Source organism: Lissotriton helveticus, chromosome 9, assembly GCF_964261635.1.
Source record: "Lissotriton helveticus chromosome 9, aLisHel1.1, whole genome shotgun sequence".
NCBI classification, from domain to species: Eukaryota; Metazoa; Chordata; class Amphibia; order Caudata; family Salamandridae; genus Lissotriton; species Lissotriton helveticus.
The window spans coordinates 729,508,989-729,534,646 of NC_136070.1; the positions used below are offsets into that span (position 1 = coordinate 729,508,989).

A 25,658-nucleotide genomic window follows, 5' to 3' on the forward strand; every position below is an offset into this window, starting at 1 on the left:
CGAAATTCCTTCACTTTCAGGACCGCGACGCGGTGTTGCGAGCTGCCAGGCGTGCAGGCCCCCTGCAAGTCAAAAACCAGCATGTCATGATTTTTCCCGACTACGCCAAGGCGGTGCAAAAACTAAAGGCGTCCTTCCTGGAGGTTAAATGTCAGTACTCTCTGCTGTTTCCAGCCCGCCTGAAAGTCATCCATGCCGGTACCACGCACTTCTTTTCCGCTGCGACAGAGGCCTGCGACTGGGCGGAGCGCCACTGCACACAAGGATCGGCTACGGCCATGCCAAAAAAACGCAGTCACAAGACACCGTGAAACATGAGACGTGACTCGCAGCAAACACAACCGCAAGGACAACAGAGCTGGAGAGAACCCATAAGACGTCATGAGGTTGATTCCCCAGACCTAGAACAGCTCATGCAGGAGCGCCGAAAGGCCCTTCAGCCGTTGCTGATCTTGGGGCTCCCCAATCGGAGGAGGACATCGAGGGGATCCTCCATCTCTTCTCCTCGAGTAGTGAAGAGGACAGTAACACGGCCCATCCCACTGCTGACTCTATTACTATGCCCCGGTCACTCCGCAAATTGCTGATGCCATGCACTGAAAGTACCACAAGTAGTTGCCCAGCAGCGCGCTACGCTGAAGAGCTCCTGTGAGTGGGGATTCCCGGCTGGGAGCTACCCGCCTTATGCGTCAGGACCCACTGGACGCACTACACCCCGCACCGACGACCATTTCTCCTGCTAACGCTCCGAAGGGAGCACACCTCGCAGACTCGACCTGCCACCCCTACAAATTGACTGTTCGCTCCCTGGTTTTAGGAGCGAAGGTTTGGATGTATTGGGCTTGCCGATGCGTCCTAGGTATTGGGATAGTTCTCCCACCCAGTTACATGTTCCGTTTACCCTGTTATCCCACCCCTTATACCCCACAGGAGACATGAACATCCGGGCAGCCGACACATATGGAGGGGGGTTTACGAGGGCTCTCTTCGAGCACAGCGCAACCACATCATCCTTCGCACCTGTGCATCCTACAGCCGAGAATGCGCACCAGGGCGCAGATGGTATTTCACCAACTTCCCCATGCAGCACGCAGATATTAGTATACTTACCCTGAATGCATGGGGCCTCCACACACCGCGCAAGAGATATACGACATATGCACACATAAAACGCCAACACGCCCACATCGCATTCCTGCAAGAAACACATCTCACAGCGCCTGAGAAAGACAAACTGCGATACCGCTGACGGGGCATCCTATGTGCTACATCATACTCAGCGTTTGCACGCGGCACACTAATCTGGGTTCGCCCAGGCACTCCCTTTCAGGAAACGTGCAGAGTAGTGGATAAGGAGGGGGAGGTATGCCTTAATGAAAGGAATACTAGACGGACAGCCAGTCCTGTTAGGCAGCATATACGCACCAAACGTCGAGCAGGATAGATTCTGGGACTCCCTCACGGGCGTGTTAGCTCAATTCCCTTCTATCCCATGGATTTTAGGGGGCGACTATAATTGTGATGTTGCACTCAACAGATTCCACCCACCGCCGCCACACTCTCCTGCCCTTGCACGGTCAGAACGATTCCGCCGCTGTGTCAGTCACTGGGCGTTGGTGGACGCGTGGAGAGCTCACCATCCCCACACGCGGCTATACTCATTCCACTCCATCCCCCACAACTTGCGAACTCGGTTAGACAGATTTTTATGCACCCCGTCACTAATACCTAAGGTCCAACACACTGACTACCTAGGCCGGGTAGTCTCAGACCACGATGCACACATATTGCGTGTCCGATGGAGACCACATCACCCACCAGTGCCCACATGGCGCCGCCCGGGGGACTGCCTCACAGACCAGGTATTCCTGCACGATCATGCACAGACTATCCAAGATTATTTCACTCACAGCACAGGGTCCACCACCTCCAGGCTAGTGGAATGTGATGCATTTAAAGTGGTGACCCGGGGCACATGTATTAAACAGATAGTGGGGGTCCGCCGCACACTTGAGCAAACGCTCGTCGACACAGAACGCACACTAGCGACACACCAAAGAGGAGGATGCCCGGTCAGCAACGGCGGATCAGGTGGCCGAGGCAAAAACGAAATATGCCTCTGCCCTAGCTGACTTGCGTAAATTTAATTTTCGAGCTTACGCCGCTCGGGTACACAGAGAACACGACAAAACAGGTATGCTACTGGCGTGGTTGGCGCGCAAGGACACAGATACCGCACACATCACCGAGATCCGAACTCCCGCAGGCACTCTGGTGCGCTCCCAACTGGAGAATTTTTTTTTTTTGGCTTATAGAGCGCGACAGATACCCAAAAAAGGGCTTCCCGGCGCTAAGCAGAATAATGAACTAGAGGGATAGGAAAGGATTGTGAATGGGAGGACAAGGAGGTCACTGGTTAAAGAGCCAGGTCTTAATGGCTTTACGAAAGTACGCATACCTGCTTTCAAGGCGGAGCGGTTGGGGAAGGGAATTCCAGAGTTTTGGGCCAAGGAGGGAGAAAGATCTACCTCCCATCCTTGCCTGACGTGTCTTAGGGACGCAGAAGAGACCTTGGGTGGCAGATCTTAGGCAGCGGGCAGGCATATAGGTGTGCACAAGGGTCTGGAGGTATTTGGGAGCCTTGCCCCACTTTATCCTGTGCATGAGGCTGAGAGTCTTAAATTTGACCCTGTTTTCGATTTTAAGCCAGTGGAGTGCCTTGAGGTGGCTGGACATACGGTCTCTCCTGTTGCATTTGCAGAGCAGCCTGGTTGCCGCATTCTGTACCAGTTGGATGCGTTTTGTAATTGCCTGAGATGCCCCTAAATAAAGGACATTTTCGTAGTCCAAGCGGGAGGTAATTAATGCATTTATCACCGTCTTTTGAGTGTCATCAGGGAGCATCCATATGATCTTTCTGAGCCATCTTAAGATTGTGAAACAGATGGCTGAGAGGGCGTTCACCTGGGGCTCCATGGTTAGTTCTCTGTCAATGATAAAGCCCAGATTGCGGACCTGGTGTGATGGTATTGGCAGAGGGCCCATTTCAGATGGCCAGTGTCTGGAATTCCAGAGGTTCTGGTCGGGGCCTACTATCAGAACCTCGGTTTTACTGCCGTTGAGTTTGAGCATGTTTTTGTTCATCCACGATGAGATGTCCCTAAGGCCTGCCTGAAGGCGTGAAGGAGTTTCAGGGTTGTCATTAGACAGAGAGAAAACTATTTGGGAGTCGTCAGCATATGTGTACATGATGAGACCTGCGGCTTCAGCGATCTGGGCCAACGGGGCTACATAGAGGTTAAAAAGCAGGGGGCTTAATATAGATCCTTGTGGGACCCCGTGCGGAGAGAAATGGACCTTAGATGTCGCATTGCTGGAGGAGATTCGGAATGTCCTGAGCATCAGAAAAGATGCTATCCATTCTAATGCCTTACCTCTTATGCCTATCTTGGAGAGGGATGTGAGCAATGTTTGGTGGGAGATGGTGTCAAACGCCGCGCTGAGGTCCAAAAGGATCAGCGCGGCAGTGTTACCCGAGTCGACCAGATGTCGAAGGTTTTCCACCACTCCAAGTAGTGTGGTTTCCGTCGAGAATCCTGTGCGGAAACCAGATTGGGAGGGGTGCAAGATGTTGTTAGCCTCAATAAATTTGGAGAGATGTTCATGGACATGCTTTTCCAGTATTTTGGAGAGTACAGGCAGGAGGGAGATTGGGCGAAAATTAGCCAAGATCTTGGGGTCAGCCGCTGGTTTCTTAAGAAGGGGGGAGACCATGGCGTGTTTCCAAGGTGACGGGACTGTGGCCGTGGTAAGGGATAAGTTTAAGATTTGGCTTAGCACGGCAAGGAGAGGAGTGTCCAGGAGTCTAAGAATGGGGATCGGGAGAGGGTCGACTGGCGACCCGGATTTGACCTTTCCTAGGATGTCCCGTAGCCCTTGGACGTTTATCGCAGGCCACGAATTGAGAGGCATGTGAGACAGATAGGGTTGAGTCAGGGTGACATCTGTATTAGAGCTGAGGTTTTGCGTATTTGTAGACTGGGCTTACTGTTGTATAGTTATGTCTTGATGAATGGTCTCGATCTTGGAAGTGAAATATTTAGCCAGTTCCTCACATTGCAAGCTGTCAAGGGGAAGAGGTTTGGAGGAAGTGTTTGCGCCTGCAAGCTCTTTTACAAGATTGAAAAGAGTTTTAGATTTGTTAGTAGCTTCAGTTATGGATTTGGTAACGTAGATAGATCTTGCATTCTTGCAGGCTTTGTGGTAGAGCTTGAGCTCACTTTTGTAGAGTAGATTGGCAGCCGGGGAGTACTCCTTCCTCCACAGGCGTTCTAATCATTTGAATTTAGATTTAGAGGCTTTCAGCTGCTCGTTGTACCACGGGGCAGGTGGTTTGTGGGAAGTGGTTTTTTTGTGGGCTAGGGGCAGGCAGGTGTCTAAAGCGTCTATGAGCCATTTATTGACGTTGGTGGCTGCCGATTCGATGTCTCCGGTGTTTAAGGCTTCCTCTGGAGTAGTCAGGCTTAAAGTGGACATAAGGCGTTTAATGTCCAGGTTTTTCCAGTTTCTTTTAAAGGACTTAGTGGTCCCACTGGTGGGGCTGACGGCTAAGTGGTTACCCAGATGAAATTTTATTAGGAAATGGTCTGACCAATCTAAGGGCAGAGCTTGCTGGCACTGTAACTGGGGGAGGCTGGAAAAAATGGGGTCCAAAAGGTGTCCCTTATTGTGAGTAGGACCAGAGTTCCATAATGAGAGATTCATGGCGGCGAGATCATGAATTAAGTTTGTGCCTGGTTTGTTGGCAGGATCGTCAAAATGAATGTTTAGATCTCCGAGAACGGATAGATGGTTATAGTTCACCCTTACCGATGCAATCCAGTCCGCTAGTTGTGTGGCCCAAGGAAGAGTGGGGCCAGGCGGGCGGTAAATCAGAAGGCCAGTAAAAGTGAAGGTCGGTTGAAGTTGAAGCTTAAAGAGAGCCGCCTCACTTGCAGGAAGATGAATAGGCTCCAAAAGGCATTGCAGCGTTTTCCTAAAAATGACTGCAATTCCGCCTCTGGTACCGGAAGGTCGGTCCTGACGAATGATGGCATAGTTGGACGGTAGGGCTTCGGCGATGTCTGGGCCAGAACTAGCATGTAGCCATGTCTCGGTAAGAAAGAGAGCGTCAAGGGAGTTATCGGATAAGAGGTCGAAGAGCTCCCTTTTGTGTTTGCAGAGCAACCTGCAGTTAAGACTGCCGAATAGCCAAGAGCAAGTTGTCTTGTGGTTTTTGATTCTGGGTCGCTGGCCACATAGTTGCGGGGTATCAAGATGGAAGTTACACGCACGACAAGCGATGTTATAATCTCTATAGTTGGTTAGAGTTTCGCAGGTGTGTTTAACAGGAGGACGTAGGGACCGTAATAGGTCGGGTGTGTAGGAAATCACACCACCAGCGTTTAAGGGCCCTGGGCCCGGCCAGGCGCGGACGGGCGCAGACGGGCTTCCCTTAGGCACGCCTTCGGCGCGCAAACGGCGCTCCCGCTGCGCTCGTCCGCTGCGCTTCCTGAAGATACACATTTTATCTCATAGGGAAGGGGCCGGAGGGGGCGTGGCCTCAGGAAGGGGGCGTGGCCTGTGGGTTCGCCAGTTATAGCGGCAAAGGACTTTTTCGTCATAAAAATATATATTTTTTTAAAATGTCAGCATGCATTCTCATTTCAAATTTTTAGGAATACAGAAATTCAGTAGACAGTTGTGCAGCTGTTCCCTAGGGACTCTTAGAGTTAGAGATCAAGTAGATCCTCCTCATGTACAGCAGGACTTTAAATAGACAGGCAATATACAACATTTTGGGTTATTTTCTTGGCGCCTTCCTTGCTGTTAGCTGGGGGTGCATTTGATTGGTAGAAGACAGTGCAGGAGGACTTCGGCACTGCGATTAGAATCAAAGCCCTGCACTTTTCCCCCTCAGTTTACCCATCACAGAAATACTGAGCTTGGAGTGCCTTGTGTGCTGTAAAAAACTTGAAATGCGTCCTACCTGAATTAGCACTTCTGTTATCTGCTTCTACAATGCTTGCTTGGTCAGGCTAACATTGCCAGCAGGATGTGCCCATCTCTGAGGTTAAGACACATGCATCTTGTGTTTTGGCTCTTGAGGCTCTTGGCCCCCTGGCTATTAACTTTGGGCCAGGTGTATGATCGTTTTTTGCGGTCGCAAAGCATATGTGCCAACATTTTAGGACATGGACATAGGAGATTTAAAATAAAAAATCGGGAGAATGAAAATTCCCCATTGACTTCTGTTGTAGAAACACCTGAATCGGGTCTATTGGCATGTATGGCAAAGGGGATTTTGGACCCTTTGCGACCGCAAAATAGGTCAGCCCAATGTACTAACCCTATTTTGCGAGTCGCCAATCAATTAGCGACTTGCAAAATTGGGTTAGTGACGCGCTATTAGGAAGGGGCATGCCAAGGACGTCCCTTCCTAATAGCAAGTCCATAACCCATGCATGAATGTTTTGCGACTGCAATTGCGGGCCCAAAAGACTCACAGGGTACCACCCGTCTCAGAAGGGTTGTAAGGCACTCACAAACAGGAAGGGGTCCACAGAGCACCCCTTCCCCTTTGTGAATGGATGCACAAATATTTTTTAAGAGCAGGCAGTGGTCCCAGGGACCACCGCCTCCCTTAAAAAATGAAACTGAAACAGCCTAGAAAAATACTAAAGTTCCTTACATGCACTACGCCTTATGTGGTGTATTGTTTAACATGTCCTTGTGGCAGAAGGTATGTTGGCAGCACCACAAATCCTGTGAAATTAAGGATTTTGGAACACAAACGAGCGATCCAAAACGCAGATGTGAGCTATCCAGTAGCTAGACACTTTCAGAAAGAACATGCACGTAACAGAAATCTGCTGACATACTTTTGTCTAGATTCTGTCCCCTGTAGTGTGAGAGGGGGGGACAGGCTGCATAAACTCAGGCGACTTGAGTCGCGATACATTATCGATCTGCAGAGCAAAATGCCGATGGGACTCAATATGCACGAAGACTTGGCTGTCCATCTGATACAATGAGATAGATCACTGTGATTGATTAACCACATTTTTCTTCCCTTTTCTTCCTTCATTTTTTATTTTTTATCTATTACATGATGTACTATTATTACATGATGGATTTGTCTCTTCTTCTTTACACCATAGCATTTGGACTACAATAGGTATTAGCCCATACAGGGCAAAATATTAGCATTAAGGTGATGGATCTGTTCAAAACATCGTATAGCCCATTTGTGGGCGTGATATAAATGGTGCACATTTTTAAACAAATATACAATTGGATTGCCATATAGACAATATTGTATTGTCCAGGTATTACTGTATTGAATGTGACATACCATGTATTAGACATAGACCCACTCCAAGATGGCGATCACGTTTTATTATTGTGTCCTATCGCTATGTCGAGTCAAATCACCACGTGATGGTTTAAATGTATTGTGGCTGTTTTGCTCTCCGTTTCATTACTGACGAAGGCCGAGTGCCGAAAGCGCGTTTTGAGTGAAATAAAACCTACTGTGAACTTACCCTGAGAGTGCTGCTTCCTATTCCCGGTGGATTACGGGGGAAGGAGTTTTGGAGCTGATATTGTTGTCGGGTGCACCCCCGACTAGCAGGCACCAGCCTAGGAGTGCGACAGGCAGGTGCTAGTGGAGCGTGAATATATATATATATATATATATATATATATATATATATATATATATACTTTAAAGCGTTGTTCCATATTTTCTACTTAAATAGATCTTGTGGAATTGAGGCAATATACCCCTGTTTAAATAATGAATGCAACAGTTGTTCTTATTGGGAGAGAGACTTCACATGATACCAGACTGACAGTCATGGTATGAGGCCATGCCGATGAAAAAGATAAAATACAAAAATAACGCGGCTGTATTTAGGTCAAGCATTTCGTCAAGCTTGCTCTGAGGTCTACGCAAGTAGATAAAAATAAAATGGGTCCTGAAAACGCAGTTTCTATAGTGATGTTAACATAACTAGGATACAAGAAATTGTTACTTGACTATGTATGTAAATGCATTGCATTATTGGTTAAGTTCTTCGGTGTAAGAATATTTGTTCTCAGTTTTTTATGTGGCTTATTTGAACACAAAAAGCTTCTGAGAATTTATTTTTGTGCATGTACACACACACACACACACATTAGGCAATGTATCTACTAATGTACACGTATTCGGTTTTTGATGTTTTCCCCAGAAGCCTATTCGATGATTGTGAATCAAATGGATCACATTTTCCTCTGTAATCAGTACGTCTTGAAGGAGGCTATGCAGTTAATTCTTAAAATGACCTTGGAGAAGCAGTACAAGACAGAGCGGGTACCGTTTTATAAAACCTTTCCATGTTGTGTTTTAGTAGAGGGGGAGAACAATCATTCTTGTTTCATGGGCCCTAGAGTGACTTTAAATTGATTAAAGACCTCTGTACAAGAAAATGAGAAACGTAGGCTATTTTAGGATAGCAAGTTGTAGAACTGACACAATTAATGAACTGACAAGAAAAGTGACGTGTCACCGTTTTTGGTCGATATTCTAACAGAATACTATGTTTTAAATATCAGCATAAGAAAATATTTTTACTAGAATATCAACTACCACAATATTATGAAAGTAAATGTAAATAGGTAAGTAAAGAATTTCTATATTTAACTTCATATACATGTACCTTGATTAAATATATCTTCCAGGTGCGTGCACTGGGGTTAAGAATAGTAAATTTATACTAACAGTCATGATATTGTGCCAGGTGATATTCTGTCTGTAATATTTTTGTATACTATTTTCTGCCATAATACCGGCGGGTCTTAGGGCCTAGCTTTAGGAATCCAGTACCCTGACTCGCTGTACCCACCACTTCTGGACATTGTCTCTTATTTGGTCAAAGTCCCTCCCAGACCATGCCAGCAAACAACCATTACAACAGAGTCATTAAAAGCACTACCTTTACAACGCAGTCATTAAAACGCAACATCCTTTACATCGCATGCCATTACAACGCAGCCATTACAATGCATGCCATTACAACACAAGCCATTACAACGCATGCCACTTCAACGCATGCCATTACAACGCATTATAAGGTAAGTAATGGGAAACAGTAATTTGTATTCCTACACTATCCAACACTTACCCTACTGTTGCACTCACTGGAGGGGGAATAGTCATTTTTACCCCTACACTATCCAACACTTACACTACTGTTGCACTTACTGGATTGGGAATAGTACTTTTTACCCCTACACTATTTAACACTTACACTACTGTTGCCCTAAAAGTATTATGCGTTGTAATGGTATGTGTTGTAATGGAATGCATTGTAAGTGTAGTTTCTATAAATGCGTTGTGATGGCATGCGTTGTAAAATCATGTGTTGTAACGGATGTTGCAATGTAAAAAACGCATTTTATAGGCCGGTGTTGTAAGAGTTTGCGTTGCAGCATGTCCTATTCGACCATGCCTCTCCCTTGAGCCACACGCTTTTTGGATTGTGCTTCATGTATGAGACAAACAGGAGTTTTTTTCCATGTCTGACAGTCAGGTCCTCACTGATCCTCAATGCTGTTTTGAGGTTGTCAATCCTTTAACGATTTATACATATTTTCACACTAAGAATGTTCGTCCACGCGAGCAATAAGTGGTTGCATCCCTTTCCAAGGATCCAAGGTCACCCTCCAATTTTTTAGTGAAGGGAAGACAGCAAAAACGCTCGTGAAATAGCTCCATGATCCATGCCTGCTGTAAAATGAGGGTCCAAAGGACTTTCAACAAGTTCACATAAGTCAGACTTTCACCCCAGTATTTTTAGTTTATAATTTTTATTACTATTTCATTACAATATAAACGTAAAAGCAGTGCTCATTGCTCTGCACCCCAACCATTACAACCTTGACAGTAAGAGGCATTAGTCATGGATGTCAACCGTTCTTTCCATTGCTGAGCTAGCAACTCACCCTCTCGCCCCATTCACAAGCATTAAGGTAGCAATCTAAGACAAACATCTCCTGATGTATCTCTAGCAACTCTCTTCCTATGCTCCAAGAAAATCTACTCAGTCAAAAACTCTCAAACTGGAAAGACATGTGACCTCTCATTTATCCCCCTCCATTTATCTTTAAACCAGTAACCAGATGGGTAAAAAGTTATCTTGATCGTTAGTAATGTGTGTTGACAATCCCTGTACTGCCATTCTGTCCTATGGTCTCCAGGATCACACATTCAATGTCTGAATAGAGCAATATAGTCTCTAGGCCAGTGTAGCTTTGCTGGGTCATTCGTTACTATAGGCTTTGTTCTATTCTATTCTGGGGTTTTTCTATTCTATTCTTCAAATCTTGTAAATCACAAATACCCGGAGGCCTCCTAGTGCTAGAACCAACACAGCACAAGCCAAACTGCAACGTAGTGGGAGGGGGGTAACTTCTGAACAACCACGTTTTCAGGACCTTTCTGAAAGGATGGTTCTTGGTCCAGTCAGTGTAATTTCAATTGGTAAGGAGTTCCAAAGTTTAGGGGGCATATAGGCCACTGAACTGCCTCCCCGAATCTTTGGAACAGTCAGACGGTAGGCTGAGGGCGATCTAAGTAGCCTACCAGGGGTATAGGGGGAGGTTTGAGGCAGGATCAACACGGGGCCCTTGTTGTGAAGAGCTCTGTGCAGAATGCATAGGGCCTTGAACTGCCCCCCCTGTTCCACCAGGAGCCAATGAAGTTCCACCAGTGCTTTTTTGGCAGAGCGATGCCTCAGGATGTTCAGGAGAAGGTGAGCAGCGACATTTTGGATGACCTGGAGTCTATGTATCACATATTGTGGGAAACCAAAATACAAAGTGTTGACATAGTCAAGGAATAAGATTATCAGGGCTTGAACAATGAGCCTCTGGAAGGAAAAGAAAGAAGATCAAGGACCTTCCTGAGCATTCTAAGAATGCAGAATCAGCTGGCTGCATGTTTATTAGCTTGACAGTTTGTAGTGAGGTTGTTAACACGCCACATGCCCAGGCTCTTTATCAGCTTTTTTAGGCTAGGATGGCTCCCAGGACAGTTGGGCCAAAGGGTCGGTTCCTGTTTTCTGATGTTGTTGCCCATCAGCATGACTTCTGTATTGTCTTTGTTCAATATCAGCCGACAGTTTGCCATCCACCTGGCCACTTCTTGTAAACAGTGGAGCAGTTAGAGGTGATTCGAGCTGGATTCTGGGGAGATTGATATGACGAATTGGCTGTGATCAGTGTAGGAGACTAATAACAACCTAAAAGATTGTGCAATTTCTGCCAAAGGGCTCATATCAATGTGAAAGAGAGTGGTGCTCAGAGCTGAGCCTTGGGGCACCCCACAGCTCACTGTGAGACTGTCCTAGTAACAAGACTGGTCTAGCACTTGGAAGGTTCTATTCTCAAGAAAATAATTATTAATATGTCATATAGAGGTTAAAGAGGGTGGTGCTCAGAGCTGAACCTTGGGGCACCACACAGCTCAATGTGAGGCTGTCCTAGTAACAAGACTGGTCTAGCACTTGGAAGGTTCTATTCTCAAGAAAATAATTATTAATATGTCATATAGAGGTTAAAGAGGGTGGTGCTCAGAGCTGAGCCTTGGGGCACCACACAGCTCAATGTGAGGCTGTCCAAGTAACACGACTGGTCAAGCACTTGGAAGGTTCTATTCTCAAGAAAATAATTATTATTATGTCATATAAAGGTTAAAGAGGGTGGTGCACAGAGCTGAGCCTTGGGGCACCCCACAGCTCACTGGAAGACTGTCCGAGAAAACATGACTGGTCTAGCACTTGAAAGGTTCTATTCTCAAGAAAATAATTATTTATTTATGTCTATTGATTACCCCTCATTTTATCTCAGAACGTCGCCAAAGAGAAGTAAATGTCAGAGCCCTTAGCCTTCTCCCTCTCATTGTAGATCCTGATGTTGTTGTCTTTACATGCTCTGTTTTGCAAATCGTCAAATTTCATTTGTAAAGTTACCACTTTGCATCCACAATAGCTAATTTATTGCTTGAGACAGCCATTTTAGCAGTGAGTTCTAGCAGTGATTTTTCTGATTTGGCCACCTTTTGTCCGAAGTTTGGTTGACATCGTGTCTCATGGCTGACAAAGTCTTATTGAGGCTATTTTTGATTGCCCTTCCATTCCTGCCATAAGTTTTCCTTGGATTATTTGTGTAAATCCTGAAAGCATTTTTTAAGTTCTTTTTCTTCAGGTCAGAGTCCTTCCTACCCGCCATTTCAGCTTGCCCCTCAATAAGAGGCTGCACTCTGATGGGGCATATTTACAAGTAGCTAGCGTTGCCCAACTTAATTTTTTTGACACCGCGGCAGGGCAATCAGTGCTCCACACTGCTTCATATTTACAAAATGATGCACATCATACCTGCACCAGGTATAATGTATGCAGGGTAGGCGTCGCCATGTTTAAAGCCACGTAGAACTGATGCAGTGAAACTTGCATCACTCTATGACTTGACTGCGTCAAAATTCATATGCCTTCCCAAACCAGGCGAAAGGATTAAAGCAGGGCTTTAAACATGGGACTTGCGTCTGTGTTTTGACGCATTGCTGGAGTTGCGTCAGTCTTACGACTGCTAGAAATGGGATCTCTAGTTGGCAGTGGTATGCACCCTTCCTTCTAGTCAGAAAAAGGGAATTAAACTCCCAGATAACCCCGGCTCACCCCCTTGGTTGCTTGGCACAAGCAGTCAGGCTTATCTCAAAGGCAATGTGTCAAGTATTTGTAAAGAACACACATAGTAACCCAGTGAAAAAACTACAAATGGACACCACACCAGTTTTAAAAAATAAAGTATCTTTATCTAAACCAAACAAGACCAAAATGACAAACATCTAACATACACAACTCAAAATATGACCTTTAAAATGTTTTGCAATTCTGTCCATAGGAAACTATGGATGCGGTGATTTTACACAAAGTACCTTCAGGTGTGACAAGATTTACAAGGCAAAACAGCCACAGAGTAGTGAAGTGTTGAAAAACACAGCAATGCGTTGGTTCCTAAGTCCTTGGGGAGGCAATGCGTCAGTTCTTCTGTACACAGAAGTGTTGCATTGAATCCGGACTATAGGGGGAAGGGAGGAGTCGATTTCAAGAAAGTTCTGGTCTGCGGGTGATGCGTCGTAAAAACTTGCTGCACAGATGTGATGCGTGGAAATCCAGATATGCTGGAGGTCGATGTGGCGGTGGAAAACAGGCGCTGCGTCTATTTCTTCAGCCACTGTCCAACAATGCATCGATTCTTTCAGCCGCCCAGCAGGGCCTGCGTCAGAGTCAGTGCGAGGGTCTCGGACTTCGGAGACACGGAGCACTGAACTCGGGATGCAGCGGTTTCTTTGGCCGCTGACAAGCCCAACATTGATTTCTTCAGCCCCACGTCTGCGATGCATGGAAATTCTTCCTGTACGACAGTACTGTGTCAGAAAAACAGGGACAGGAAGGCCAATGGGTCGATTTTGATGCTTTCTTGATGCTCTTTGCACCAGGAACAACCCCCAAGGGCCCAGAACTGGAATTGGCACCACAAGGCTGGTCAGAACTTTCAACAGCGTTGTTCAAGGCTGCTGCAGGTGAAGTCTTTGTGTCCATGAGACTTCTCAACAGGAGGCAAGCTCTACTTCAAGTCCTTGGAGAATCTTCTTAAGCAGAATCCAGCAAAGTAAAATCCAGTCCTTTCCACTGCTTACAGACAGAAGCAGCAACTACAGGTCAACTCAGGAAAGCAACACACAGCAATGGGGCAGTACTCCTCCTGACAGCTCTTCAGCTCTTCTTCTTGGCAGGGCCTTCTTTAGTACAGAAGTGTTCTAAAGTTTGGGGATTTAGGTCAAATACTTATACCTCTTTTTATGTCGAGCTTTAGCGGCAGCGTGCATGCGCTGCTCGCTCTGCAAAGCATGCAGTAGTAGAGTATGTGGAGACAAGCTGCCCTCACTCTCTGCCCATATTTTTCATTGGCTTCGGTCTTTGTCCTTCGTAAATTCTATCTTTTGAATGATTATGAGGCCTGTTAGTCCCGCCTTATCATTGCCATGTCGTTACTTGTACCCTCCCATGGCTATTGGCCCCTTTACTTCGAGTGTTACACTGTACAGTATGTGTTATTCAGAGAACTATTTTTCCCCCTCTCCCGCCCGCACTCCTGTTGTCCTTGCCTTCTCGCCCCCTCCCACCCGCACTCCTGTTGCCGTGCCTTCTTTCCCCTCCCCCACACTCCCGCTGTCGAAGGCTTCTCACACCCTCGCCCCCCCCCCCCACCCGAACTCCCGCCCATGGTAGAAGCAGTGAGCCCAATACACGGCAGCCATGTCTATCTTCCAAAGGAAAAGTGAGGGACCGTGGGAAGGGAAAGGGGTAGCTTTCAGGATAGTGGTAATAGAGAAAGCTTAGCGTTTGAAGGAGAATGGGTTAGCCCGGAGAAGTGTCTTGCCTCAGAGGGATACATATGCAAGCCTTGAACCTCCTTGTTGTGAAGGGGCAAGGGTACGGGCAACATGAACTGATATTTGAATGTGTGGGTTGTCACAGCATGGTGGAGTCAGACAATCTGACATGCTTTGGTTTTTCTTCTAGTGGCAGGATTGCGGAAAATAACAATCTTTGGAAGAAATGCCCTCAGGTGTGACAGTCTTGTTACGTCCTTTATTGACCTGTTTATGCTGACCATCCTGTTTAGACCACAGTGTTTTGTTTACCTAATGATATTCATGTGTGTTGAGTTATCCAATGTATGGCATTTTGAATGGATCAGTGGCAGGCGTATATTGGGTCATTTCATAATAGTGCATGGGCAGTGTGATGATCTTATCGGGTCTTTCACTAAGTAGGTTTCTGAATCTTTTAGTGAGGATAATTTTCACGTACTCCAGTGAGAAACAAGTGGAGCTCACCAGTGATGCTTTTGAGTCCTCAATTGAAAATGAACCTTGTGTTCTTCTACTTAGAAACAGTTTCACATGTACTTACCAAATGGAAACTATAACCTAATAGTAATGATGCCTACAAAATATAACCTATTTAGTTCCACTTTTCTTATTTTTGTGTTTAATCCAGCGAGTTATTTTAATTTCTATAAGCATCTCAAACTAAACAATGGCACACTTGGTTATTAATGCACTTAAATTAGCTCCCAGGGAGAAGATAGACCCTGGCTCAAGTCATCCACGTTTCTAGGTACATACCACAAACGGACCTATAGATTTGAGGTACCTACAGAGAGGAAGTTCTACTGTGCCTTCACTTCAGTCTGTATGGCAAGCAGTACAAATTCCATAAAGAGAGCTTTTCGCTACCCGTAGTTTCGGAATCTAATAATTTATTTGGAAGCCGGACAGAATTCGAGTTCAAATACATTAAATAAAATAATAGATTACACTTCTTATGTTGGTTACCATAATCCTTATTCAGGTTTTGCATACATTATACACTTACATATAAAATAATATTGATTTTTGTAATACCTAACATCTATATGCAATATAAAATTACTTTTCAATTTTTTTTTTTTTGTGGTGTGGGAGCTGTCAGTGCATTACTCTAACCTGCTGTCCATTGCACCCAGAGTCATAACAAGCAACAAACCCAAATTTCAGACACAAGGGCTAGGTCTTTGACATTCCAGGCTCAAAGAAGGGAGTTTGGAATGATCCTAATCTCTCACAGGCATTCACTATTGCATGAGGCGTTCAAGAGACATCTGTTTGAGTGACAGTTGTGTCACAACTGTCATAGAATAACTGGTCTTGGTTAAAATGTCTCTTATTTCAAAAGGCGCACAATAGAGGTTAGAGCATTACAAACCTCCGTTGTTAGGTCTGTCGTGACAGCGAGCTGATACCCACGTTATGTGATTTAAGAAGCACTACCAGACAACCACTTCCATAAGAGGAGCTTTGACTCTGTCCACGTTGGTAGTCACAAGCACATGTTTTGATTGGGCAGAAGTCGTGTGCTTCCACAAAAAAGTCTTGCCCTCTATTCAGCTGTGGTCAATTCGTTTATTTATTCAGCAGTCTGAGCTTGAACTATCCAGTGTATAAAGTAAGGCAGTCATTAACTTTAAATTTCAGAGTGCAGGTTTGTGTTTGAGAGGACAGGGCTAGGCTAATCTACATGGATTTTTTAGGTCTGGTTGGACAGTGCAACTGTTGCTAGGCCTTGTTTGATCAACAAAAAAAGAGCTTTCAAAGTTCCCTTGAGCGGCCTAGGCTCCACAATTTTGGTTTCCCTAACTACAGGAGTTGTGTTAGCCCATTTTGTATTCTTCCACTAAAAAGACTACTTGGATTGCTTTTTTTAGCTTGTGGCAAAGTTTGTCCTTGATACAGCAGGACTGAGTTAGTTATGGGGATAATCCAATGACCATGTCTATAGACCTGATCTGTGTATTATGAAATGTTATGATAAAGGCAACAGTCCTGATTTATTTGAGGTTTGATTGTTAAAAACCCCTTCGCTGCGGCGGCTGTTCCGCCGCAGCGCTAAGGGGGCGGGGCGGCGGCGCGGCGGTCATGTGCTCGTGACGGAACCGCTCCGTCATGGCACACGGGTGAGCTGTGCTTGTGACGGAACGGTTCCGTCACGGCCCCGCTCGCTCAATAGAACGCGCCGCACAGGCGCAAAATCAGCGCCGAGAAGGCGCGGCGGCGGGACCGTGACGGAACCGTTCCATCACCAGCACAGCCCACCCGAGGCTCGTGACGGAACGGTTCCGTCACGAGCATGGGAGGGGTTAATCTATATTAAAGCCTACATATAGGTATTTTGTTATGTAGAATCTCATAGATTACTGTAATAGGCAGTGGTGTTGGTCACTTAGTGTGACAAATCCTGGGTAATGAAGGTTTTCTCTGTGGGATTTCATGTTAGACCATTTTAGGAGAGATAATATTTTGCTTAGCCCGTGTAATTTGGTAAACATTTCAAATTTTATGACTGTGTGTCTCAAGCAGTGGTAGAAGTGGGCGGGATCGGAAGGGCACGGCGTGCCCCTACTTAAAAAAATTATTTCAGTCCGTTCCCCTACTTCTTTTTTTCGAAAAAGCATCCCGGGATGGCAAGAATAGTCCAAATTAAAAACAACAACTTTTTCTTTCAGCTTCCAGGGGCTGCTCGCACTTCTCTGTTGAACTCCAGAGGCTGCAGCAGCCCCTCCCTGAGCTCACACGGACCGAGGGCAGGCCCATTGTCATTCCGATTGAGGCTGATTATCCCCTTTCGAATGACAATGCGCCGCCTTCTGCCTTTAGCATATCATGCTGATTTGCCAAAAAACAAATGTAGGTGTTAAGCCAACACCAGGATTCAAGCCTGGTCCTCCCTGATCCAAAGTCAGCCATTCTGACCATTATGCCACATCGGTATTGCTCAATTTATGCATGAAAGTTATACACAAGTGGTGTGGTTTTGTATGTTCACGTACAATAAACATTTTTTGGTAAAATGTCTTTGTGCTGTAAAAAAAACAACAGTACAAAAGGGGGTGGTGATGGACGGAGCATCTGAATCAATCAAACACTCACACCCAGTCAAAAGATCTGGGTTTAATCCATCACCGTTCTTTAGCCCACTCTGCCACCCCAGTTCAGACATGGCTATATGCAAATCAGTCTGACCCTGTGCCTCATGGGAACAGTCCAGCCCGAACTGCCAAGTCATGCCTTCCCTGGACCGGAAACAAGCTTCCGAGGACCGGTTTCTGGCATTCCAGCCGTCTTCAGCCCGGCTTGCTTGAATCCAGTGGCAAAGTGAGCAAGGGACTCACGTCTGAGCATACCCTCCACCTCCGCAGGTCCGTCCGCCATCCTAATAGCCCCCATAGTTGGGCACCTTTTGCATTGATGCACAAATAGACCTAATCATTTTAAATATAACTTTTATATAGACTAGAACTTTTGCAACTCATCTGTGGTCCTTACCCGCAATTTGTGAAATGTTTATATATACGGATTATGTGAGCTCCTTATATGTACATTTCCGCTTTACCACTGTGTGTAATCTGTCTTTACATTTGACGCACTTATTTGCAGGTGTAATAAATAGCACCTTTTTGTACGTAATTGGGGAGTAACATTCAGATTTGGTGCTTAAACTGCGCCAAACCTGCATGTTAATTTATATAACTTAATTTTCCTATCTTCAGTTTCGGCAGGTTTGCCCTACCGACATTTAAGGAATGGTTAGTTTATCGCACCCTCTAATTAACAGATGCAGTAAATGCCACCCAGCTCATAACTTCCAACCTTCTCAAATGTGTTTATACAGGTGTCGCAAAACACTGACCTGTTCGTAATAGAGGCCTAAGCAGCATTGTGCTGGGAGGTGAGTAGGTTATTTAAAAACAGTGAAGGTAACTGGAAATAGATATGAATAGTTGTAGTAGTCTGCAGTGGTATTCAGATTATAATTTGTGTGGGCTGGATTTAACAATTCTGAAGTCTTTTTACTGAGCGTAATTCAGCACTAGTTATTGGTCATGCGCAATTTAGAGAATGAAACCTTATCTACCATAAATAAATGGGAAATCTCACTAGCTCTCTGATGCTGTTTGTCCTTCCTCCGGTTACACAAAAAACTAGAAGCACACTACCTCAACAAATAGCACCACCATCCCATATGTCTGGGGATTGGACTTTAACATCCACTGTATGTCTTTTTTGCAGCAATTAGGAAAACCTTACTATAAAGCAAGGCAGTCGCGTATAGCCCTGCTGCATGCTCAACAGGCCTGAAGTAAACCTACCTGAACTTGTGGCCATTGCAACCTCGTCAAATGGACCGCATAGCTGTTATCCTTTTGATCCGATAGACCTAGAAACACTTGTTGAAATATGTAAATTATGCATCTGAAGATGGATTTAGAGAAAATGAGCTGACATCTTATAATTGAGTTAACTAATTTATGTGGAAATAAAAGGCAAACAATGCAGGTTAACGCTACACATGTTGTGACAGCATTATTTCACCATTTTGTTATTTTTTTTAATGTTGACACCTGGACAGAGGTTGCACCTCATAGGTATCATTTTAGCTCCTAAAGGGAGCAATCGGCAGACAGGAGAAGTGATGGGACAGTAGAAGTGATGGGGCAGGAGAAGTGATGGGGCAGGAGCGGTGATCGGGCAGGAGTGCTGACCGGACAGGAGCAGTGAACGGGCAGGAGCAGTGACTGGGCAGGAGCAGTGACTGGGCAGGAGTGGTGAATGGGCAGGAGCGGTGAATGGGCAGGAGTGGTGAACGGGCAGGAGCGGTGAATGGGCAGGAGCGGCGAATGGGCAGGAGCGGTGAACAAGGCAGGAGTGGTAGACAGGGCAGGAACGGTGACTGTGAAGGAGCTGTGATGGGGCAGGTGCGGTGATGGGCAGGAGAAGTGACGGGGCAGGAGAAGTGACGGGGCAGGAGTAGTGACGTGGCAGGAGAAGTGATGGGACAGGAGAAGTGATGGGACAGGAGAAGTGATGGGGCAGGAGAAGTGATGGGGCAGGAGCGGTGATCGGGCAGGAGTGCTGACCGGACAGGAGCAGTGAACGGGCAGGAGCAATGACTGGGCAGGAGCAGTGACTGGGTAGGAGCAGTGACTGGGTAGGAGCGGTGAATGGGCAGGAGCGGTGAATAGGCAGGATCGGTGAACGGGCAGGAGTGGTGAACGGGGCAGGAGTGGTAGATGGGGCAAAAGCGGTGACGGGGCAGGAGCGGTGATGGGGCAGGAGGGGTGATGGGCAGGAGAAGTGACGGGGCAGGAGAAGTGACGGGCAGGAGAAGTGATGTGGCAGAAGAAGTGACTGGGTGGGAGCAGTGATTAGGCATGAGCAGGAGCAGTGAACGGGCAGGAGCGGTGAATGGGTAGGAGCGGTGAACAGGCAGGAGTGGTGAATGGGAGGGAGCGGTGATTGGGCAGGAGCGGTGAGCGGGTAGGAGCGGTGAACGGGCAGGAGCGGTGAATGGGCAGGAGCGGTGAACGGGTAGGAGCGGTGAACGGCAGGAGCGGTGAACGGGCAGGAGCGGTGAATGTGTGGAAGCGGTGAACGGGCAGGAGTGGTGACGGGGCAGGGGAAATGACAGGGAAGGAGCAGTGATGGGGTAGGAGAAGTGACTTGTACTTATGTTCCATGCCTATTCATTTATATACTATTGCATGAATGTGTCTGCAAGCATACTTGTTGCCCCGAATTTTTGTCCTGAATTTTGACCTCCTGTCCTGAACTTTTGTCCTGAATTTTGACCTCCTGTCCTGAATTTTTGTCCTGAATTTTGACCCCTTGTCCTGAATTTTTACACTCACCATCCTAAATTTGGGCCCAAGCCATTATTCCTGCTTGTATTTCGCACGCTTTCAATAAATCTGTATTCCCTATGAGTATTTGCTTTTTCCTGAATTAAACCTCAAATAAACATGTTTATACATTGTTTGAATTAAATAATGTTATAAGCTGTAACTGGTCAGTGAAATGCTAAACGTACTAAAAATTGGTATGTTTTGCAATTTCTAGCCACACCCCTGACTCCGCCCACTGATCCAATCTTCGGTTATTCCCGCCCTCTGATTCTCCACCCACAGTTCCCCTACTTTTTATTCCCCACTTCGACCACTGGTCTCAAGGTTGCCTTGTGGAAAAGCTTACACTCAAAACTGTAGACCTGAGTTGGTTATGGTGACAAGCAATATGCTGTGTGGTACACAGGATATGTTATGTCTGATGCTATAGGTCTGGCCTTCTTATTGAGTCATGTTAACAGTTGGTTGATATCATATTTTGTAGCTATTGGCTGTGGACAGTGAGCTAGGGTTTTGGCGTTGGCCACTCACTTTGACAAAAGCCTCAGAGTTTTCTTATCAGGCCTTGTTGAGGGGGGTTGTATATTGTTTTTCAAGCCGTATTTTTCTACATATTTGTAATTTTATAACTGTATTCATGGTGATTGCCAGTTTATGAGCACTTGAACAGGCCTATCTTAGGTAAGCCCTAAAGCCAATAGTAAAGGCTTCATTGGTTCATTGGGAAGACTCATGCCAGATTTCATAGAGTTGATCTGTTTATTATGAAACGTTACGATAAAGCCAGTAGTCCTGGCCTACGAATTGTGAAAAGCATATTTTAAAGACAATAGACTTTTTAAGGATAGCTTGTTATTACACTGTGCTAAACCTTTAGACAGGTATTTTGTTAGATAGAAATTTCACAGATTACCATCGCAGGCAAGTGTTTTGATATAGGTGATCGACCCAAACAAGCTGTGGGGATAGAAGATGTGCACTACAGTAATCCTTGTTAGGTTGGTTTAGGAGAAATAGTGTTTTGTTTTGCCAACTGTACTTTTGTATACATTTGTACTTTTATGACTGTCTGCCAGATAGTTGGCTTGTGGAAAGCTTACAGTCAGTACAGTAGGGTTGAGTTGGTTATGATGGCAAGCCAACAAGCCAATAATAAAGGTTTATAATGAAGTGTTATGATAAAGGCAATAGGCATGGCATATTGATTCTGAAAAGCATATGTTAAAGTAAATAGTTATTTAAGAGTACATTAATGTTCTGTATTTAAACCTATAGATTGGTATTTTGTTATATGGATTACCACAGGTTACATTAGTAGTCAAGGGTGTTAGTGATAGTTATCCCCCTCTGCCAAACTGTGGATATAGATGATTTGCAGTCAGAAACCTTGTTAGGCCCTCTTAGGAGAGATAGTACTTTGCTTTGTCAACTGTAATTTTGTATGCTCCGTAATTGTATGACTATACCTGATGATTAATAGATATCAATAGGAGAGAGAGGAAACAGAGATAGGCTAGTACTCTTCCCTTAATATATGTATGAAAATCAAAAGGAACTACCTGTTGAGTGGAAGCTCAAAATGTGTGTTTTCAGTAGTAAGGAAAAAAACCTTAGTTTTTTAAAGAAAGGCCTCACCCACCAACTTAGTTGGTGGCATGCTTCTTCATCGGGCCCGATCCAAGGCACTGAGTGTGCCTCGGGTGTGCTACGATGCCTGACTACAGCGGAGCGGGTATTGTTTAGTGAGTGTGCAGTGGTGGTGTTTAGGGTGTAGGTTAAAAACTGTCCTAGGGTTCCAATGTCCACAAGGGTTATTTAAATGCTGGGCCCTTGGCAGTATTAAAAGCAAGGAGGAGAATGCAGGGACTGGAAGGGCCAGGGAGCGTCTAAGACTGTGTAAGAGAAGAACAAGAGAGTATCAGCACCGTTAGCCTCTTCAACCTCCCAATCAACAAACATACAGGAAGTTAGATGTGGATTAGGTTACACTCATACTTGCATTACTCCAGCTAATGCAAATAAACCACTTACATAAAAGCTATGAGCCGGATGTTTTTTGTTAGACAAACGTGGATGAACAGGAACCGCTGTGAAACTTAAGTCCATAGAGATAAAGCCTCTCTATTGAAAGTTCCTTCCTGCTTTCCTAGAGCTGCGTCACATGCAGGTCAATGCGTTAGTGGTTTGTAATGTTTTCTCAAGGTTGCATTACCTGTGGTTTGCAAAGGGTTAATAGTTCATAAGCAAGCTGCATAACATGCTATTTCAACAATGTTAATAGTTCCATAACACGTGCTGGAACGGAATCGACTAAAGATTAACAGCCTTTAAATCATAATTTGAATATCACATTGAGATGCAATTAGTCATGCGCACGCGAGGCCTCGGCTGCGCTGACTTAGCTGACTGGGGAATCCTCCCCGTTGTTTGGGACCACTTCTTTAGAGCCTGAACGGAACAGATGAAGATATGATGGACGTCCCTCGTCGGCAGAAGGGGAGATCTGATGGGCGTCCCTCAACGGCAGAAGTCCGGTCGTGGAAGTCTTCCAGCAGGACCTGAATCTGGATGGCAGGAGCGGAAGCAGTTCTGTGATGACAGGCGAGATTGCCTAGCAAAGGGCGTGATCGGTGGGAGTGGTTATATACCGTCCGCAGGCCAACGTCCAAAATGTAACAGTGACTCATGGCCTAAACAGTGACTCATAGCCTGATGGGCCTAAACAGTGACTCATAGCCTGATGGGAGATGAATGACTCATGGCCTGATGGCAGATGGGCCTTAACAGTGACTCATAGCCTGATGGGCCTAAACAGTGACTCATAGCCTGATGGGAGATGAATGACTCATGGCCTGATGGCAGATGGGCCTTAACAGTGACTCATAGCCTGATGGGAGAAGAATGACTCATAGCCTGATGGGAGATGAAGTGTGTAATCAGAAGTGCCAAGTAATTGTGGCAGAATATGTGGCAAAGAACAGTGCTGCTTTATTCCAATGCCTGACTACAGGGTTTGTTAATTTCAATGTGTTAAATGGTTACCTAATCACATACAAGCATACTCTTGGCTTGAAGACACATACCAATTCAGATACTAAGAATAACAGCAGTACATTCCTGATTTTATCCTGAACCTTCCAAATCCTCCCAGTCATGCTCAAGCAGGGATACCCTAAAGAACTTGGTATAATATCTCCTGCGCCTGCGCTGGGATTGACACCCCACTGGAACCCTGTGGGCAGAAGGGTGCTTTTCCGTACATGAGTTCTTGGAGTCAGAAGTTGAGTACCCATGACAGGAATCCAGGCTCCACATCAACCTGCTGGAGCTCCGAGCGATCCGACTGGTATTGAAAGCCTTTTTACCATCCATCAAGGAAAGGCTAGTGCAGGTATTCACGGACAACACCACCGCCATCTGTTACTGCAACAAACACGGTGGAGTGGGGTCGTGGACCCTTGGTCAAGAGGTCCTAAGTCTCTGGACATGGCTGGAATGTCAGGTTATTTCTTTGGTGGGATCTGTAAATGCCAGGGCAGACAAACTCAGCCGAAGATGCCTAGTGGATCACAAATGGCGTTTCAATCCAGAGGTGGTGCAAGGTCTCTTTCAGAGCTATGAAAAATCTTGGTTGGATCTGTTCACCACCACAGAGAACACGAAATGTAAGCAGTTCTGCACCCCAGAGTTTCCAAGGCAGCTCTTGCTCGTCGGCCCTTTTCGTCTTGAGTGGAGCTCAGGCCTTTTATATGCCTTCCTGCCCATACCACTCCTGTCCAGAGTTCTCAAGAAAATCATGAACGACCATGCCCAAGTCATCCCTGTGCTACTGGACTGGACTCAGAGAGTCTGGTCCTCCAATCAAGCTGCCCCTTTGGGAGGATCTTCTGTCACTGCACAGGGGAGGGTTCTTTACCCAAATCTGTCGTCAAGTTTCCGCCTTCATGTGTGGAGGTTGAGCGGCAACAGTTGACAGCTTTTGATCTTTTGCCAGAAGTCTGTAATGTCGTTTTGGCAGCCTGGCATCTCTCCGCCAAGATGGTATACACCTGCGGGTGGGGAAGGTTAGTGGCATGGTGTGCAGAAAAACAGGTTGGCTGCCTTTCTCCCCCCTCCCCCTTCTCAGGTTCTTTTGTTTATTTTCTCTCTTGCTCAGCAGGGCTCTGCTTTGGACACCTTAAAAACTATCTTTCTGCCATTTCTGCATTTCTGCAATTGCCTGATGAGCCATCCCTTTTCAAGTTCCATATTGTAAACAGGATTCTAAAAGGTCTCCAACACTTGTTACCACCTTCACCCTTCATCATGCCACAGTGGATTCTAAATTTAGTTTTGACTTTCCTGATGTGCGCTCCTTTTGAGTCGCTACACAACTGTCCTCTCAGGCTCCTACCTAGCATGATGGCCTTTCAAGTGGCTATAAGATAAGGGTTAGTGAGCTTCATGCTTGGTCATCTAAGCCTCCATACTTCAACATTTTTCTAGGCAAGCTGGTCTTTCGCACTAGAACTTCCTTCCTACCGAAGGAGGTCACTCTCTTTCATGTGGGCCAGTCCATCACCCTGGCCAACTTTTACGCTCCGCATCATCCCTCTGAAGAAGAGAAGCAACTCCACCGGCAGGACCCAAAAAGAGTATTGTCATTCTACCTTGACCACTCAAAAGAGTTCTTGGTGGACAAACAACTCTTTGTGGGGTATGTTGGAGTCCAGGAAGGGAAGGCAGTACAGAAATTGACCATCTCCTGATTTTGTTTTGTATCAAACTCGGCTACACATTAGCCAAGAAGCAACCCTCGGAGGGTTTGCATGCTCAATTCCACCAGAGCCATAGCTGTGACCACTGCACAAGCATGTGGAGTTCCGGTCTTGGACATCTTCCAGGCAGCAACTTTGGCATCTTAGCATATGTTTACCAAGCACTAGTGCGTGGACAGTCAGGTACGTAAGGATGGGCCGTTTGCCTGTTCGGTCCTTAAGGAATAGCCTCAACTGACAACTGATATTCATGAGCAACCCCTGCACAGAGGTAGTGCTCTGGTTTCTAGTGGTCACGCAGGCACTGTTCCGTTTCCAGGTGAATCCACATGGGCACCCAGTCCCCATTCAGACGGTATGAACATTTCCAACAGATCATCCCCTGATGCATCACTGCTCTCTTTGTCTTTCTCCTGTCATTCAGTGATCTAGGGAAGTAGATATAGAGGAGGTGGTACAGTTCAAGCACAAGCCCTAACTCTGTGAATAAGGTGACTAATCAGGTATTCTAGTTTTTCTTGTGTATCTCAG

The 25,658-nt window shown here is 45.9% G+C and overlaps 1 protein-coding gene across 9 annotated transcripts in view; it reads left to right on the forward strand.

Annotated features, from left to right (window-relative positions):
• TOP6BL (TOP6B like initiator of meiotic double strand breaks) overlaps window positions 1–25,658 on the forward strand; it is a 2,208,219-nt gene that overhangs the window by 1,110,332 nt on the left and 1,072,229 nt on the right. For all 9 annotated transcript variants that reach the window (XM_078660845.1, XM_078660847.1, XM_078660851.1 and 6 more), the window contains one exon: window positions 8,274–8,395. In XM_078660845.1, the coding sequence (XP_078516971.1) occupies window positions 8,274–8,395 (122 nt within the window). The remainder of the gene's footprint in view (window positions 1–8,273; window positions 8,396–25,658) is intronic.